This window comes from Pongo abelii, chromosome 6, assembly GCF_028885655.2.
Source record: "Pongo abelii isolate AG06213 chromosome 6, NHGRI_mPonAbe1-v2.0_pri, whole genome shotgun sequence".
NCBI classification, from domain to species: Eukaryota; Metazoa; Chordata; class Mammalia; order Primates; family Hominidae; genus Pongo; species Pongo abelii.
Window position 1 is genome coordinate 125,251,166 of NC_071991.2, and position 18,716 is coordinate 125,269,881.

The 18,716-nt window shown below is 40.7% G+C and overlaps 1 protein-coding gene across 1 annotated transcript in view; it reads left to right on the forward strand.

Moving 5' to 3' along the window:
• The window catches only part of SND1 (staphylococcal nuclease and tudor domain containing 1), a 433,869-nt gene that overhangs the window by 136,896 nt on the left and 278,257 nt on the right, over positions 1 to 18,716 (forward strand). Inside the window, 1 exon segment of the mRNA NM_001135474.1 lies at positions 16,311 to 16,400. Within this exon segment, the coding sequence (NP_001128946.1) occupies positions 16,311 to 16,400 (90 nt within the window).

Consider the following 18,716-nt stretch of genomic DNA (forward strand, 5'->3'; position numbering starts at 1 on the left):
AAAGAAATCAACAGAGTATTGAATGAAATGAGCTTTACCTCTCCTTTTTTTTTTTTTTTTTTGAGGCAGGGTCTCACTCTGTCCCCAGGCTGGAGTGCAGTGGTGCTATCTCCACTCACTGGGCTTTCAACCTCCTGGGCTCAAGCAGTTCTCCTACCTCAGCCTCCCAGACAACTACAACTACAGGCACATGCCACCACACGCAACTAATTTCTGTTTTTATTTTTTGTAGAGACAGGGTCTCACTCTGTTGCCGAGGCTGGTCTCTAACTCTTGGGCTCAAGTGATTCACCTGCCTTGGCTGCCCAAACTGCTGGGATTAAAGGCATGAGCCATCATGCCGAGAATTACTTTTTTTTTTTAATTGTGGTAACACATACATAACATAAAATTTACCATCTTCACCAATTTTATTTACAGCTCTGAAATGTTAAGTATATTCACATTATTGTGAAACATATCTATAGAACATTTTCGTCTTACAAAACAAACTCTGTCCCCATTAAACAGTGATTTCCCTTTTCCCGTTCTCCTAGCCCTGGTTATGCACCCAGCTCCACTTATTTTTGACAGCTGGCTTAAGAGAAGTTCCTAGACTTCATTTAGAAACATTGCATGATAAAATATGTGATAACAAATCTGGGATTTTTTTCATCTTGCTATAGTAGAAAAATGACATTTTGCTGGTATTTTGAGCCTCCCGTGATTTGCCATCTCTGTTAACCCTTACTTTATTTACATCCCATTTTATGCAATATAGTAACCACGTTGACACATTTAAGCTAACTTTAGTCTTCCATTTCTATCATGATTGCAATTTACAAAGCCATGAATGCAGCCTTCCTGTGATTGGGCTTTAAAACCACAAAATGATTCACTATCCATGAGAGTGTTCTACAGCATATTAGGTAGAAAAAATTATAGGTTATTTTGTTCTCTTATTGTGTAATTTTTATATCTTGCACATTCCATGGATTAGACACATACTGTGACTTGAAAGTCTCTTTACTTTGTGTTACCAATTGTTGAATCTTGTGAGCATTTCTCAGTCATCATATATTTTAACTGTGGAAGCTCTTTATGTGTACTAGTTCCTTTTTTATTGGATCTTTTGTGCATATCTGCACAGTGTAGGTGGTCATGGTATGTGGGGCAGGCAGGGTGAAGGTGGTGGTATGGAATAGGTAAGAGGGAATTTTCTCTGCAGAGTGTTGTTTATCAAGAGAGGTGGACTGCTGCTATCTGTTGGTCACTTTTCTTTGTCCAGTTGTGACCTGCAGAGAGAGTGCTTTTAGCTACTGTGTCAGGATCCAGTAAGGAGACAGAAAGCACACCAGTTATTTTAACAGAGAGAACATGATGTAAGAAATGATTAGCTAGCTGTAGAAATACCAACAAGGTGAAAAAAGAGAACCCTAAGGGTAGCATGGAGGTAATAACTACATGATGCAGCTCCTACCCTCTAAGGTTGGGGGATTAAGAAAAGAAAACGTATAAGAACATAGAAATTTAGAGGGAGACCATGTGAAGCTGGGACATAGACTACTGTTAACTGATGCTTGTGTCTCTAAGCTTGGAGACTAGGACTGGGACTCCAAGTTCTTGGGACCCAGACCTCCCAGGAGTGCTGCCAGTTGATTGGTTCTGATGAATCTGAGGAGGTGTGATAACCTATTTCTGGGAGTGTTGGGAAAACAGCAAGCTGAACTCGCTTGCTGCTGCTGGAACAAGCTACCATTGCTGGGAGGAAGAAGTAGTGCTCTGGAGCCACTGGCAGGAATAGGAAAGATCTGCCCCTTCTTCCTGTTCCGGCTCCCTCTGGCACCCCCTATTGGCAGAGCCTAAGGAAGCCAGCTGGCAAGGCAGAAATGGGGTTTGCAGGTTCCCTGCCCCAGCATCACCAAGGAAAAGTTTAGAAGGATCAGTTTTGAAACTGCATCATAGTAGCTTCATAACGGGCATAACTACTAGATCCAACTTTTTCCAGTTTGGTGAGTTTCCCAGGGTGGGCAAGCATGCATTACATGTTGAAATTAATTGACCTTTTCAGGTCTAGGGGACATTGTGTGTGGTGAGTGAAAAGCCAGTGGGTAATCTGCCAGTTCTTGCTACCACAGCAGTTGGGAGGCAGATGATAGAAACTGTCATGGGTTCTGGGGCAGACAGATCTTTGTGGGAGCTTTTTGCTCTGACATATGTGATATTGGGCATGTTGTTTCTCTGGGCACCTAACTTCTCAGGTCTCTCTGTGAAGTAAAGCTGTCATAATTCCAGCTTTATTTGTATTGTGAGGATTAGAATTAATATGTTTAATGTACAAGCAGATAGCACCACTCAAATAGTTAGTGGTGTTTGTTTTGTTTTTTAATGAATTGTAGAAATTTAGAGTGGCGCCAACCCTTTGTGTTAAGAGTTAGGTTAGGGTGCCAGCAGTGGGAAAGGTAAGGGTGTCATTGTCACAACGCGATGGTGATAGGATTGACATAAAAACATTGTTAAATAGGCACCATTTCAGTTCTTTTACAGCTGGAAGGACAAGGGTATTTAGGGTGACATTACATGAGGGAGGATATAAAACTGTATTCTCACAGATCAAGGCACCAGTCTCACGTCCCATGTCATTCCCCACAGACGAAACAGCTGTGAACAGCTACCGCAGTTATAGAGCGAGAAGTTCCCCATTCTTGCCCTCCTCCCTTCCACCCTCACCTGACTGTCCTGTGTTCTGTGACTTGCCTGCCTGTTTACTAGGTGCAACCAACTGGAGAAAAGAACCCCAACAAATTCCTGAGTATGGCTTCAAGTTTGTTACAGTCCCTTCACACAGTAGGGCAAGGCATGCTATATATATATAATGAAATTGCAATGCCAGCTGGGTACTGCATCTACATGTCTGTGCTGTTCATAGTTCTTTTATTTGCCCGTATTTCTCCATGATAGTAGTGGGTGATAAATGTTGAAGTTTTCTGATTGATATCAAGTAGACTGTACAGTAAAAGAAAGTCATCTTCCTTCTGTAAGGTTAGACTGATATCTGTCCTGAAAAGGTACAGGCCTCATTTTACTTAATATTTATGCACAGGCTTAGAATACTTTGAATTTGGTGGATAAAATATGTGGCACTAGACCTGGCATCCTGATTTAGACCTTGGAGGGACGCAGCAACCAAGCAGAAACCCAGTGTCTAAAGGGAGACCTTTCTGCATGCACTTACATAATTCAGTCTTGTGTTTTGAAATGCACAACAATTCATTGCACAAATTTGACTGGAAATCTGGCTCAGTTGAAGATTCCACTGGTACCAGCTAAATAATGGTGTCATATCCAGCCTCGTTTTCCCTTCTGTGTTCTTCCAGGAAGAAACTTTAATAATAATAATTATTTTTAATATGGTGAAGAAAGGAAGACATTCACAAAGAAGCATTTCTCTAACAAAGTGATATTATCCTCTGAATGGGCTCACCCGCTCCTGCTGTCTGTTACAGAGAAAATTGGTTTCCTGTTGTCAGAGATTTATTTTCTTTTCCTCCTGTTCTTTTCCCCTCTTCTATAACTGTGGGAGGGTTTGTGGCACATCCATGTGATGGATGGGTTTCATCTGACTTGGTGCCTGTACTTTAAGTAACGGGGTTGTCTCTTCTGAGGGCATTGGCTCTCCATTTTTAGCCTGGGTATGAACAATAAGAAATGTGGGAGAAGATTTTTCCGTTACTAGAAAACATGATCTGGGGCCAACTGGTTAATTATGAGCTTCCAATGAAAAGGAAAGTAGTGCCAGTAGGGCATAGCCAGTTGTGATATACTGGTCCTTGCTGCCACTGGTTACCATACTGGTTTCCATTACCTTGAAAACCTTTAGACCTGCTTTTGTCTTTGAAGGCTTCTTTCTGTTTGCTCGTTTTCCTCTACTGCTTTTAAACTCTGGCTTCTTATTTGTAGATTTTTTTAAATGTCCTTTCCAACGAAGGAATTTCCCCCTTTTAATGTTGATTCATGTTTCTAGTTGATCTTCACAACTATTAGCTAGGTAGAAAGATGCTCTTCTACAGAGACACTAATTATATTTTATTTCTTCTCAGCTCTACTTGCTCATTTAAACAGCACCCAAAGAGATTTCATTCACCAAAACTTCATGCCTGTATTGCTGCAGATGAGTCTTTCCAGAACAAAGGAAGAGCTCTATGATCTTTCACTACCCTTTCCTTCTTTTCTTCCAATTTAACCTCAAAATATACCAACCCCAGCAACTGTGTTTACTTAGGGTTAATCTCAACTTCATGAGTTTTTTTGAGGAAGCTAGTTCTTTTGAAAATATTCCTCTTTATATGGTAGTTTACTATCATTTATTTTAGCGTTGAACTGTCACACATGAAATATTTTTAGTGTATCAGTTCAGCTTCACTTGAACTCTGAATGGTTTTATATGTGTTCTGTAAGGATTTCTGCCAACTTAGCTAATAATAGATTGAGGGTGTGTTATTTCAAGATCATAAGTAATATAATTCATTATGTCAAACTTGTAGGTTTAGAGAGAATAGAAAATTGTTTTAAAGCCTTAGGTCAAAAGAGAACATAGTGATTATTTGGATTTTGTAAATTTGGATTTTCTCTAACATTAGACACAGGCTGCCAAGAGTACTACTTTTTCATTAGTGATTACAAAGGGTCTAGGTTTTGCAATTGTACAATGAGATATCTAGTTAAATGTTCTCTAATCTTTTATTTATTTATTTATTTATTTTTGAGACAGAGTCTTGCTCTGTCACCCAGGCTGGAGTGCAGTGGCGCGATCTCGGTTCACTGCAAGCTCCGCCCCCCCGGGTTCACGCCATTCTCCTGCCTCACCCTCCCGAGTAGCTGGGACTACAGACACCCATCACCACTCCCAGCTAATTTTTTGTATTTTTAGTAGAGATGGGGTTTCACCATGTTAGCCAGGATAGTCTCAATCTCCTGACCTTGTGATCTGCCCTCCTCGGCCTCCCAAAGTGCTGATGTTTTCTAATCTTTATTCATTAATGGACTTATCTAGTATAGTATAAAATCATATTTAGTAATAGTAGCCAGAAGGTTGAGGAACAGTTTGTATTCAACTAGTATAGTATAAGCGCCTTCATTCTATGAATTTGCTAACAATGGTATAAAGCTGCAGTGATACAACTGCCCCTCCTTTAAAGTTCACTTTGAGATTTGCTAACCAGATTTATTAAATCCCATAATCACAAGAAATAGAGTTTGAGTTGTCAAAAATAAATTTTTTAGATAGGTCTTTCTATATTCCCCATTATATTCCCTCAGTATTTTGATATTTCTAGGAATGTGGCACTATGCTGGGCACTTTCTAGGTACCATAAACAGCTTTTTTTCTCTTTCATAGATCTTCCCTCATGTAGTCTGACAGAGGCAGTAAGACCTGTATGAAGTAATTAAATTACAATAATACAAGGCAGAGAGTGATTAGTGCTATAACTTTGGCTTATCTCGTCTTCTGTCCCTTGACATTTTTGCTCTTGTTAACATCCATGTTAGATGCTGTAAAACTTAGCTAAGTAGCTTTGCTTCTTAGCAGCAGTAAAAGTATAGATCTGGTTTTCTCACGGAGTTTATATTTGCCAAAATGCTCCTTGAGTGTGAACTTAGACTTGCCTTAGTTTGTACTAATTAGCCCATTTCTGATTTTTACAGTTTTGAAATAATTTTGCTTGGTTTTCACCACAAAGTCATAAGTAAGTCCAGATAATTTTTATTTTGCTGAGTCTTTTTTTTTTTGCTATTGAATCTCTCTCTGTCACCCAGGCTGGAGTGTAGTGGCATGATCTCAGCTAAACGCAACCTCCACCTCCTGGGTTCAAGCGATTCTCCTATCTCAGCCTCCCGAGTAGCTGGGATTACAGGTGAATGCCACCATGCTGGGCTAATTTTTGTATTTTTAGTGGAGACAGGGTTTCACCATGCTGGTCAGGCTAGTCTTGAACTCCTGACCTCAGGTGATCCACCCATCTCACCCTCCCACAGTGCTGGGATTACAGGCGTGAGCCACCGTGCCCGGGCTATTTTGCTGATTCTTAAGAGGAAACCGAGGCAAGCCACCAAGTAGGAGGCCAGTAGGTTGGGCCACAATCACTGTGTAGAGCCCAGGTTTCTAGTAGATCAGCATCAAGCTGCCTGCTACTCTTGATCATTTGTTTGCCATGAAATATTCAGGGAATGTTTGATTTCAAGGTTGAGGGCAGCTCTTTTCCTCATTGCCTTCAGGAGAACTGAACTCAAGCCTTGTTCTCTTCAGGAATTGATGCCCTTTCTGCCTCATTATCCCAGGCTTACTGGCTGAATCCTCACCGTTCCTCTAGGAAAAGTAGCACAGACTTCATTCCCTCTTGGAGCAGATTTTTACTTTCAGAGCACTTTGGGGGTGGGAAATGTTTGTGTCCGGTTACATGTTGGAAGCCATGCCTGCACAGGGAAAGGAAGATGGGGCAGGGCCCCAGCATCTTTTTGTTTTCAATTTTCTTCCGTGGGTGTGGGAGCCACTTTGCTGCTGGTGGCCCAACTTCTTGTGAGCCTTCAGGTCCTTTCGCATTTAGGTTTGTGAGGGGTGATGCTGTTCTTTTATTTCACCATTTTCCCCCCCTTGCAGTAGTATTTGTAGCTAAGTGAAGGGACCACATATGGTTTGCTACTTGGATAATGGTTTGGGAGCCCCTAGAGCCTTTAAGCTATTTAAATTCCTGGCAGGGTCTTGGAGGAGCAAAGACCTCATGCTTGGCTCCTGCTGTTTCCTCCCCATCCTTCTCTCTGTCCTCTTCCCTCTCTCATCCTTACTGCATCTGAGCAATAAATAGCAAGTGCTTCTGAAATACTCTTAGTTGGCTAACGTAATTGAGTAGAAGAACACTCTTTAGAGGCAGATTTTTTTTCTTACATGATGGTCTTGAAAATGGTACTTTAATTTCAGGATGTGCAGGTACCTGTGGAATATAATCATATGCTGTGCATTGGAGATAACGGGTCAGGCTCTTTAAGGACATGAAGCTGCCTAAATAAATTCTTCCCTCTTTTGGTCCTGTGAAGCTCTTGTTCTCCTACTGGCAAGCTGCCAGGAGACATTTGTAACCAGGACTGTTTCTTGGAATTGCCACTGTCTCTTCTTTTCTGCTCTCACCGTGGCTAGTGTGGGTCCAGACCCCTGGGTGGCTTTGTGGGCTTGGGCAGGAAAGGAGACAAGACATGCCTACTCTTGCCATTCCTGTCATGGCCAGGTTGGTTTGCTGTCTTAGATTCTCAGATCCCACACCCAGGCTTCCAGTAGCTGGAACTAAGGAATATTTGGAAATTTTGTTTCGTCACTGTTACTACAATGTTTCCTGGTGTCTTATTTGTATAGAAGTTGGAGGGGTATTGAATTCTCCCATTGTTATTAACCTATTTACTTTTTTTTAAATTGAACTATTTTGGCATTAATCTAATTCTCCAGTGTGGCTTTCTGCCTTTAATAAAACTCTGACCCCCTCTTTGTTTTATTGCCTTTGATTTAAAAGTCATGGGGCCAAGTGCCTAAAACACAGACATTTTTGTGGCCCGGAGACCTCCTTGCCACTTATTTAAAAATTCAGGTGGTCAGATACAGTGGCTCATGCCCATAATCCTAGCTCTTTGAAAGGCTAAGGCGGGAGGATCACTTGAACCCAGGAGTTTGATATCAGCCCTGGTAACATAGCAAGACCCTGTCTCTACAAAAAATTAAAATAATTAGCTGGGTGTGGTGGTGCATACCTATAGTCCCAGCTACTTGGGAGGCTGAGGTGGAAGGATCACGTGAGCCTGGAATGTCAAGGCTACAGTGAGCCCTTGTCATGCCATTGCACCAGGAGCAACAACATAGCGAGACTGTGTTAAAGAACAAAAATTAAAAAGCACGTTTGTGGGAATCACACCAGACATACTGAGTCAGATTATCTGGTGTGGGCTTGGTAGTCTGCATGGTTATAAGCTCCCACGAGATTCTTAGGCACACTGAAACCTGACAACCACCGACAGGTGGTGATTGTCTTTTGGCAGTAAAAAACCAAGAGCTGCAGTGCCTGGCTCACAAGCCATGAGCCTCTGGGGTACCTGGGATCAAAATCCCAGCTTTGCTATTACTAGTTAAGTGACATCAGGCAAGTTACTTAAACTGTAAGCCTCAGTTGCCTTCTGGTAAAAGGGGGATCATGATCCTTACCAGGTAGGACTGCTATTAGCATTAAGCCTATTTGATAGGGTTATCTATAACTAGTATTATTCTTTAAGTTCTAGTGCTTTTCACACGTGCTAATAGGGCCTTAAAGATGGGATCAGCAGGATCAAATAGGTTGTCAGAAAGATTGAGAAATTGGAGGGTCCTACACAAACCACACTTAAGGGAGGTAGTTATCTTCATAATCACCTCCTTCTAACCTCACACCTGTACATTTTATCACGTAGATTCCAGTTTTTAAAAAAGTTGGATTTCAGTTTCTATTGTTTTCCATTTCGTCTTTGCTTCCTGGAAGATATACTAAATGTATTGCGTTGCTGTGAATTTGGCACTTGCTCAGATCATGTCTCTGTTATAGACTGTATTTACTTTTAAGAGGTATTTTGAGTGGAGAGAATGAAATAGAGCTGGTTGGAAATAAAGCTGCTTTTTCCTTGAAACAATTCTTGAGGTATTTGGATCTATGAGGCTTCTGTGTATGGTCCTTTAGGAATAGTTAGGTATCTTAGGAAGATAAAAGATACCTTCTATTCGGCCAAGGTGGTTACAGTTTTAAACCTTCCTCCTGCTGCTAGCTTGTAGCTTTCTAGTTATCAGACCTGCCTTTTATAGAAATGTGCTACTGTATGTGTTAAGGACCATAAAACAGTGGCTATCCCTGTGTGTTCTGTCTCCTGGATGCCAAGGGAATTGAAAGGTCCTTAATTGTAAATATGCCCAGGGCATGTGGTAATGCTCCTATTTTAAGTCTATAATTGAAATGGAAATTGCAGCCTTTGTTTATTAAAATGGCATGTGTGGCAGGGCAACTGGGACTGGTCCATTATTTACTGTTTGAAATCTTACCCATTTTAATCTGATCATGTCTGTAGTTCTTATTTTAATTCAACAGTCAGTTTTAAGATCATCATGGAGTATAATTCCACTTGGGCACATTAATTCATATATCATAGTTGAGTCTCTTTTTAAAAATAAAAATGAAACTTGTTTTTGACCCTGTTTATAGAACGTTTGTAGTTAAATTTATTTCCTCTGCCTCACAGAAGGATGTATCTGTGGAAGAGTATCTTTTTTTGAGGAAATAAATGGAATTTAGTACATTTCTTATGAGGAAAAGAATGGCCAGTTATTCTGCTGAAGAGAGGAATAAAAGTATGAAATATTGGGAGATATGGGAAAGGGTGATCAAAGAAGCTTTGGAGATTTTCTCTCCCTCAACACTTTTGTCTTAAAAAAGAAATCTAAGTTTATAGAATAACATAACAAACATCTGGGTTCCTTTTTCAGCCTTGATATTCTTCCCTGTGTGCTTCAGAGCCTTGTTTTTTTCCTTTTTACTGTTGTGTATTACAGACACAAATGAAAGTCGCTGTGTACTTGTCCTCAACCCCATTTTGAGGTTTTCTCTTTTTCCCCACCCATTCCACATCAGTAACCATTGTGCATTTTTATTCTTTTGCTGCTTACGTAGCTCTATGAATAATATACTATTGTTTGTATCTGTTTTTAGTCTGCATTTATATGGGGTTTTACTATATCAGTCTACAACTTGCTTTTCCAGCTCAATTTTGTTTTTTCAATCTGTCCATTTGCTGTGTTGCTCTTAAGTCAGCCAAACTACTGTGTATTCCATTGTGTGACTATACCATATCCAGTGTTAATATGGATGTTGTTATACTTGTCTTGCACGTATGAGTATTTTCTGGGGCGTACCTACCTGTAAGTAGCATTTCGTAGTTAGAGGTATGTGTGTTACCACCTTTAACCAAACAGTGCCACATAGCGCCACATCAAAGTGCCAAAGTATTTAACCTTTTTATACTCCCATCAGTGGTTAAGGGGCATTCCTATTTTCCCACATTCTTTAATATGTTGGAGGTACTGTATCTCAGTTTACATTTTTCTGACAACTATCAAGTTATACTTTTTTGCATACTTAATGTGTCCTTGGAATTCTTTAGTGAAGTACCTGTTTATATCTTTTACCAATTCATCTACGGGTTTATTTCTCTTTTTCTTATCGATTGTCAGTTATTTACTGAGTAAATTAAAGTAATCAGGAGAGAACCCCCACCAACTCTCAGTACCACATCTATCCACCCACCTACTGGAATCTGTGCTCTGTGGAAAGCCATTCTGTCATGTCATGGACATTGCTTTAGCAGTTCTCTTCTCTCTCTCCTTTTCTCACCACTAGACCATTGCCTGTTATTTCTCCGGTCTGAAATCAAACCCAAAAACCTTATCTTCGCTCTGCCGCCTCCTTGCCAGGGAAGGTGCACACCACCACCATAGTCTCTTCGTACTCCTTCATGACACAGCTTTTGAAAGGACTGTATATCCAGTTGACCCTTGAATAGTGTGGGGTTTAGGAGTGCCAGCCTCCACATGGTCAAAAATTCATGTATAGAACTTTTTTTTTTTTTTTTTTTTTTTGAGACGGGGTCTTGCTCTGTCGCCCAGGCTGGAGTGCAGTGGCGTGATCTCAGCTCACTGCAAGCTCCGCCTCCAGAGTTCACGCCATTCTCCTGCCTCAGCCTCCTGAGTAGCTGGGACTACAGGCACTCACCACCATGCTTGGCTAATTTTTTTTTTTGTATTTTTAGTAGAGACGGGGTTTCACCGTGTTAGCCAGGATGGTCTTGATCTCCTGACCTCATGATCCACCTGCCTTGGCCTCCCAAAGTGCTGGGATTACAGGCGTGAACCACCGCGTCCAGCCCTAGAACTTTTTACTCCTCCCAAAATTCAACTATTAATTGCCTACTGTTGACCAGAACAGGAGAGGTTGGTCTTGCTGTCACAGGAATGGCAGGGGCAGGAGAAAATCCAGATGTAAGTGGGCCTGCACAGTTTAAACCCATGTCATTCAAGGGTCAACTGTTCCTGCTGTCCTCAGGTTTTTTCTTACCATTCTCTTGTGCACCCATTTGTAGTTTCAACCAGGCTTTTACCCCTAGTGCTCTACCAAAAGTATCCTCGTCAAACTACCAATGACCCACACTTAGCTAGATCCAAAGTGCAAATCGTAGTTCCCATTTTGCTTGCCTTAGTTTGTGGCATTTGACACAGTTGATCATTCCTTCTTGTCCACTCGTTTTCATTTCTTTGTTTCCAGAACACAGCATTCTGGTATTTTCCTCCCGCCCTGCTTACTGGTTGCTCCTTCTCAGTCTCCTGTTGCATATTCATGACCTTTTAATGTTAGAAGATACTACCTGTATGCCAACAACTCCCAAACGTGTTTTGCTGGGTCCAAACTCCATGTTTGTATACCCAACTGCCCATTCAACATCTCCACTCAGGTATCTAATAGCTGAAGCTTAGCATGTCTCCTGATCTTACCCTTCTCCGTTCGTCTATTCTACGGGTGAATCTTCCCCATCTTATTTGATGACCCCAGCCATCTTTACATTTGCTCAGATAAAAAAGGAGTCATTCTTGATTCCTCCTTTTCTTTCATTCCTAACGTGCCATCCGTCTTCTTTCAGAATGTTTCCAGTTCTGACCACTTCTTGCCTTCCTCACTGCCGCTGCCTTGATGTAATCTCTTATGATTTCCTGCCCAGATTACTATCATAATCTCCTAGTTTGTCTCCTCTGCTCCATCCTTTTCTCGTCACAGTGTCTGTTCTCAACGCAAAAGGCAAAATAATTCTTTCAAATGTGAAGTCAGCTCTGTGTCTTCATCTTCTGCTGCCTCCCCCTCCTGCATTCTGCTGTAGCCGCAGTGGTGTTGCCTTTGTTGCTAACGTGCATTGGCTGTTATCTTTGCCTTTCTTTGGATGACTGGGCATCCCATACCTCTTTGAGTTTTTGATAAAATTAATCTCAGTGCGGCCTGCCCTGATATTACAGCTGTGGTCCTGCACCCCTGTTCCCTTTCCTGCTCTCCATGTTCTTTTTTCCATTTCACTTATCCCCACTGTCAGTGCTTTCTTTGACTTTTCACTTCATTCATGATGTCTTTTCAGTACAGAACTTTTAAAATTTTAGTGGAGCCACACATTTCAACCTTTTTTAAATATATAATTTGTGACTATTAAAAATTTTTTATTTTTTACACTTTAAAAAATGAGATCAAATATACATATAAAATTTACCATCTTCACCATTTTGAGTGTATATCGGTGGTAATCAATTTATATTCTTTTTTCTGCCTTCACTTCTCCCTCATTTATAATAATCCTACAGTATCCCAAGGTCGTTTAGTTTTGTGGGTGCAATGTTTAAGAATGGGCTAGGTAAAATTAGGCCTGAATGGGGGTTGAGAATAAGGACTTGATTCAAGTTCTCTTTCATTCCCTCCTAATGAACATTGGCCAGACTCCCAATTTTGGCAACCAGCCAAAAATACCTTCCTGAAAAAATGCTAGCTGTATCTTCAGATGCTGAGATGTGGATATTGGGCCGCCTTCCCAAACTGGTGAGAGGTACAGATGACTGACGTTACCTCTTCCATCTCTAATGTGAGTCATTGCAGGGCCTACATGCAATGTCATTTCTCAGGATGAACAGTGATTACAGCACATATTGGTTTGTATATTATCCACCTACGAGTTGTGAAGAAAGCATTTTTTCCTATTTTTATTTTTAAAAAAATATTTCCATGTAAATTAGAATCTAAACTAGACAGTTCTTTTTAAGCAGGCAAGATTCAGCTAAAGTCCTGTTTTCTAAGAATACATTCCATACCTCAGTTGCCTCTTGGAGATTTCAAAGGCTTTTATATACCTGGTAATTTGCAGGAATTGCTTTTATTTTGTGGTTTCTCAGGGACTTCTAATATCTCTCTTGTAGGATGTTTGCAGATGTCAATAGCTACTAGCTCTGAGGGGTTAGAGTAACAAGATCATTCTGTGGTATCTTGTTTTCTGCTTGTGCTATTAGTTCTTTTCTAGCTTCATGAGAGACATATAATCAGACTCTGAAGGTGCCCTGTTTTTTATTGGGGTGTTTGTTGATACACTTTTTATTTTCCTTCATTCTTTTGGGGGTATTTTGTCCTGTGGAGTGTCTTAAAAGCAAGATTCTTATTTAGACAAACATTTTCAAACATTTAGTTGTACCTCATCCCATAATCTTCATTTGAAGGCTCATTGGAACAGTGTTTCTTACCTTTTATTCCTAGATTTGGAATTACAGCCAACTGACATTCCCGTCTACCTCTGTGCTGTTTCAGAATATGTGGGGAGACAGATGTAGTGGCGCATGCCTGTAGTCCTAGCTACTCAGGAGGCCGAGATGGGAGGACTGCCTGAAGCCAGGAGTTCAAGACTAGCCTGAGCAACATAGTAAGACCCCATATCTTTAAAAAAAAAAAAAAAAAAGAATATGTAGGGGTAAAGTGCAGGATTTTGGGTTCTGAGGCAAATCATAAGGCTATGTGAGGTCCGTGTCGTTATTTTGTTCAATTCATTTTTGAAAATATTCACTTAGTCTTTAGTAATCACAGAGCTACCCTCAGAAAATAGAATGTCCACTGTTGTTTGGTGAATATGAATATGCTGACACTTCTTTATTCCTGAGGGCTGGTTGTGATAACCATTGATTTTGTCTTTATTAAAAATCCTGTTTATTACTGGCACCTGGTACCTTCTGTCTGGCAAGCATTCTTATGTATGATTGAGCGCCATCACCAACTCTGCTTTACAGCTTATATGTTACACTTGGCTCTTTAAGAGATCTCTGATTTGTAATCTATTTTTATAAAATATCCATAATCCTGTACATCTGTCCCTTGTGTTAACCAGCATTCCCAACCCAGGCAATTTCTGTGCATCCCATTTCCCTTATTTTCTATAAGAAAACCTCAATGTTATTTTGTTCCTCTAAAGATTCTCATGTTTACAGTCATATCCTTCCCATTAGACAGTGATCATGACACACCTGGGCCTTGATCAGAGCTCAGCCACCCTAGAGGCTTCTATTTGGAGTATGTTGACTTCCACATATGATCTGGGAGAAGGAGCTACCTTAACTTTTTAGAAGAGCACTGGAATGATGATCATTATGCCCTCTGCCCCCACTTTTTTTAACAGGAGGTAGAAAATAGCTGAATAGTGAATATGAAACTCAAATTTCCTTGACACTGAAAGTGTTATCTACATTCTCATAAGAGATTTTCTTGGTCGTAGTCAATGAATTGAAATGTTTGTATGTGCTAGGGGCATGGAGGCTTGGTTTGCATCTAGGAGGAAACATCTATTTCATAGATCCCCTTAACCATAATATCAACCTTAGGATGATTTTTAAATGGGGCATTAAAATGATGAAGGCTCTTTACTTAAGAGTAGTGCCTATTTAGGAAAAAACGTAATATCTGCTTTGAGTACAGTTTGGACTACACAGAGGTGTCTTGTTTTGTCAGGTGCATAATAGATGGCAAAGGTTCGGCCAGATTGGATAAGCATAGAGGATGTGGAATCAGTGGTGTACATCTAGGGTAGGGGTTAGTCCTTGATTTTCTCCTTTCTTGGTATACTTTTTGCAGATATTTTCCTGGAGGTTCTCAAGTCTGCAAAGCAGTCCTGTTTTCCTAGCATACTTGATCTTTGTATATCAGTCTGCATGTTTCTTTGGAGCTACTTAAATCTAACTGTAATTATTGAGTATGTACTAATGAGGGAGGTACTGAACTTGGCTCTGGGGAATTAAAGAAAAACAAATGGATGGGTCTTTTTTGTCTTGGAACTTATAGGCTTCTGGGAGGGAAACATTAAAGTGAAGTATACCAACTGGTGTAGTCAGGATCTGTTATTTCTTACACGAAGACAAAAGTCTCTTGACTTACGCATGTCATCATGACTCCACATTGGATTCCTACTCCTTTATCCTCCCTTTCTACACCATAGTCAGTTCCCGTTAATTCATTTCTTCAAGTGGTTCTCATCATCTCTCAGGCTCCTGTCCCTTCCTACTTCTGTTACCTTCATCTAGATAGACCCTCTTATATCATCTAAAAATGGCATTGCTTAGAATAGCCACCTCTTTTAGGAGAAGTCTGGGGCCTGTGAGATAATGAAGTAAGTGTGTATGTGTTGACATACTATTCCTTCCTGCCTCTCTTCTTTTGGTTTTTCTGGTTTTTTCCAACTTTAATTTTCCTCCTATTTCTTTACTATCCTGCAAACTCATATTAAATCCGACCTTGTCAATGAAACATTTCCTGATTACTTCTTTCCACTTCCCTGAACTCTTATAGCATTTAGTCCCTAGTCTGTATCACGTGTATTAGCGTAGCACTTAATCAAAACTATTGTCCAGGTGTAGTGGCTCAGGCCTGTAATCCCAGCACTTTGGGTGGGAGGCAGGGGCAGGCGGATCATTTGAGGTCAGGAGTTTGAGACCAGCCTGGCCAATATGGTGAAACCCCATCTCTACTAAAAATACAAAAATTAGCTGGACGTGGTGACACATGCCTGTAATCCCAGCTACTGTGGAGGCTGAGGCACAAGAATTGCTTGAATCCAGGAGGCAGAGGTTGCAGTGAGCCAAGATCATGCCCCTGCACTCCAGCCTGGGCAACAGAGCAAGATTCTGTCTCAAAAAAAAAAAGGAAGAAAAAAACTGCTTTGTGTTGCTATTTCATATCTGTAGGATTTCTGCTATTACTATTTTAAGTTTCATAATTTTTGAGTCCAGGATTATATATGTATTTACAGAATGCTTTGTATGGAACTAACAGTTGGTAGGTGCTCAATAAAGATTTTTTGAGTAATAGAATTGGATTTAAAATATCTGTAAATATTTGAAGGGTCCTAATACTTAATTGAGCTTCTTCTGTAATACAGTTTATGCCCTATGTCTCTGTTAAAGAACATTTGTTTCCAGTTTGGGTAATTACAAACACTTCATTTCTTATTTGTGAGCCTGTTGTGTGAAAAAGGTAGCCCTATTCTCAGTAAAGCATTTCAACCAAATACTTTTTAATCATTTATTATGTGTCTTAACACATTTAATATTTGTGATACTAAGAGATAACCAATTTCAGACACATTCCTATATCTTGTGCTGTTGTATATGTTCATTTGATTTTGTTCATTCCTGATGTCATGTTTTATTTTACTTTTAGGATAAGAACAAGAAACTGCGTCCGCTGTATGACATTCCTTACATGTTTGAGGCCCGGGAATTTCTTCGAAAAAAGCTTATTGGGAAGAAGGTAAGTAATTGATGACAGAAGCATATTTGCAAGTGGTTGGGCTTAAGCTAATCTTTTGGAGGCAACTGTTATAAGCTGGGCCCTTTACCAGCAGATGACACTTCTCCATCAAGTCAAGTGGAATTACTTTGATATGAAGAGAGGCGTGTTTATGTGTCAGAAACGGTACCCAATGGGAGAGGTGTAAAATTGGGGCCCTGACCACAGTTTGATTGCCAATAGTCTCACAGCAGGGTCCGGGCTCAATTCCAGGTTTAATAATTGCGTATTGCCCTGAGCTCCATTCAGTTTGCTCTCTTGTTCTCTTCAGCCACCTTCATTAAATGTCCAGGGCTATGAAATTTACTAGTGAGGGAAGGTTGCTGCTTTTTCATGCTTCCCCTACTGCTGAGGGATAGGCTGGCTATAAGGGGAAGAGGGGATGACCTGGACTAAGAGCACGCCTGTTGTAATGCACTGTGGCATCAATGCTCCCTCTATTCTTCTGGCTGGCAGAATTTCCTGTACCCTGTAGGAGTTTTTTTTTCAGGAAGGGGTGTGTGGCTTCCTGATAGTTCATGTGCAGATTTTAGTGTAGCTTGATGGCTTTTTTTTTTTTTTGGAGACAACATCTCACTCTGTTGCCTAGTCTGGAGTGCAGTGGTGTGATCTTAGCTCACTGCAACCTCTGCACCCTGAGTTCAAGCGTTTCTACCACCTCAGCCTCCCAAATAGTTGGGACTACAGGTGTGCACCACCATGCTTGGCTAATTTTTGTTTTTTTTGGTAGAGACAGTGTTTCACCATGTTGGCCAGGCTGGTCTTGAACTCCTGACCTCAAGTGATCCACCCGCCTCAGCCTCCCAAAGTGCTGGGATTACAGGCATGAGCCACCATGCGCAGCCTCATGTTGACTTCATATTTCTAATGTAACAGTTCGGAGGCCATATATTTCATTTCTTTGTGTTCTTCGTTAGAGCGTAATATTCTGTGACTGTCCACAGAATTTGCATTCTGGGAATCTGATAGCAAGCCTTTGAGCATCCCCTCATTTTTCCTCATGGCCCAACCCTAAGAGTCCTGGGTAGTTTCTTATGTCCTGGATCAACAAAGAACATGAATGGGATGGTTCCTATGATAGTAATTGAAAGAATGCTATCCAAGGAGGTACTGTGATTCATCTTTTCCTCACTTAGTTTCAGTTTGGATTTTAGGAGAAATATCATATTTTGGGTCAATATTTATTGTATGTTCAGAAAGACAAAGCCTTTTTTTTTTAATCTGGCCATAACACACTAAAGCCATATTAGTATTCCTTACCCGAACCATCAATGCTGTGACAGGTTTTGTTTTCGTTTTTGTTTTTTTGAGACGGAGTCTCGCTCTGTTGCCCAGGCTGGAGTGCAGTGGCGCAATCTCTGCTCACCACAACCTCCGCCACTTGGATTCAAGCAATTCTCCTGCCTCAGCCTCGCACGTAGCTGGGACTACAGGTGCGTGCTACCATGGCTGGCTAATTTTTGTATTTTTAGTAGAGATGGGGTTTCCCTATGTTGGCCAGGCTGGTCTTGAACTCCTAACCTCGTGATCCGCCCACCTTGGCCTCCCAAAGTGCTGGGATTACAGGTGTGGGCCACTGCACCCGGCCTTGTGACAGGTTTAATAAGGCTCTGACTTTTGAACTAATACCAAAATAGTGTATCCTAATTATAAATACAACCATTTTTATCGTATACCATAGTCACTAGGATGATAATTATAGTAAGAGATTTTGAAGTTGGACATAAGGTAAAATTGCTAATTTTGAGGAAGAGAAACCAAACTGGATTCTCAAAAATGAGTATTCGATCTACTCAGGTTTCTTCAGAGAATAGGCTCATTTGTCATTGTACAAAACTTGACAGCATGCTGTATTCATTCATGAAGTGGAGTACGAATGATGACTTTAAGCTTCTTTCAATTTCTAGATCTCCTGTTATCTGATCTAATGTCTAACATCTCTATTCCACCAAGTTGATACCATTTCACTCTTTTACTGGCTTATAAACAGTTGCTTACAGATAGCCAAGGAATTTCTTCACAAGTGTGGGTTTCTATTGAAATTTATCTAAAATCACATTGAAAGGAGTGGCAGCACATATCTGATTCGTGTGTAGCCAGTTGTGTGGCGTGTATTATGGCATCCACCTGGTTTCTTTGAATATTGCCTTAACCCTGATTCTGTTTCATCCCTGGGACCATAGATCATAGCTTATTGCAGCAGCTGCTGAATGGTCTTGGAAGGTTAGACCAAGGTTCTGCTCTCAAGGACTGTATGCCAGGCCATTGTAAAGTGCT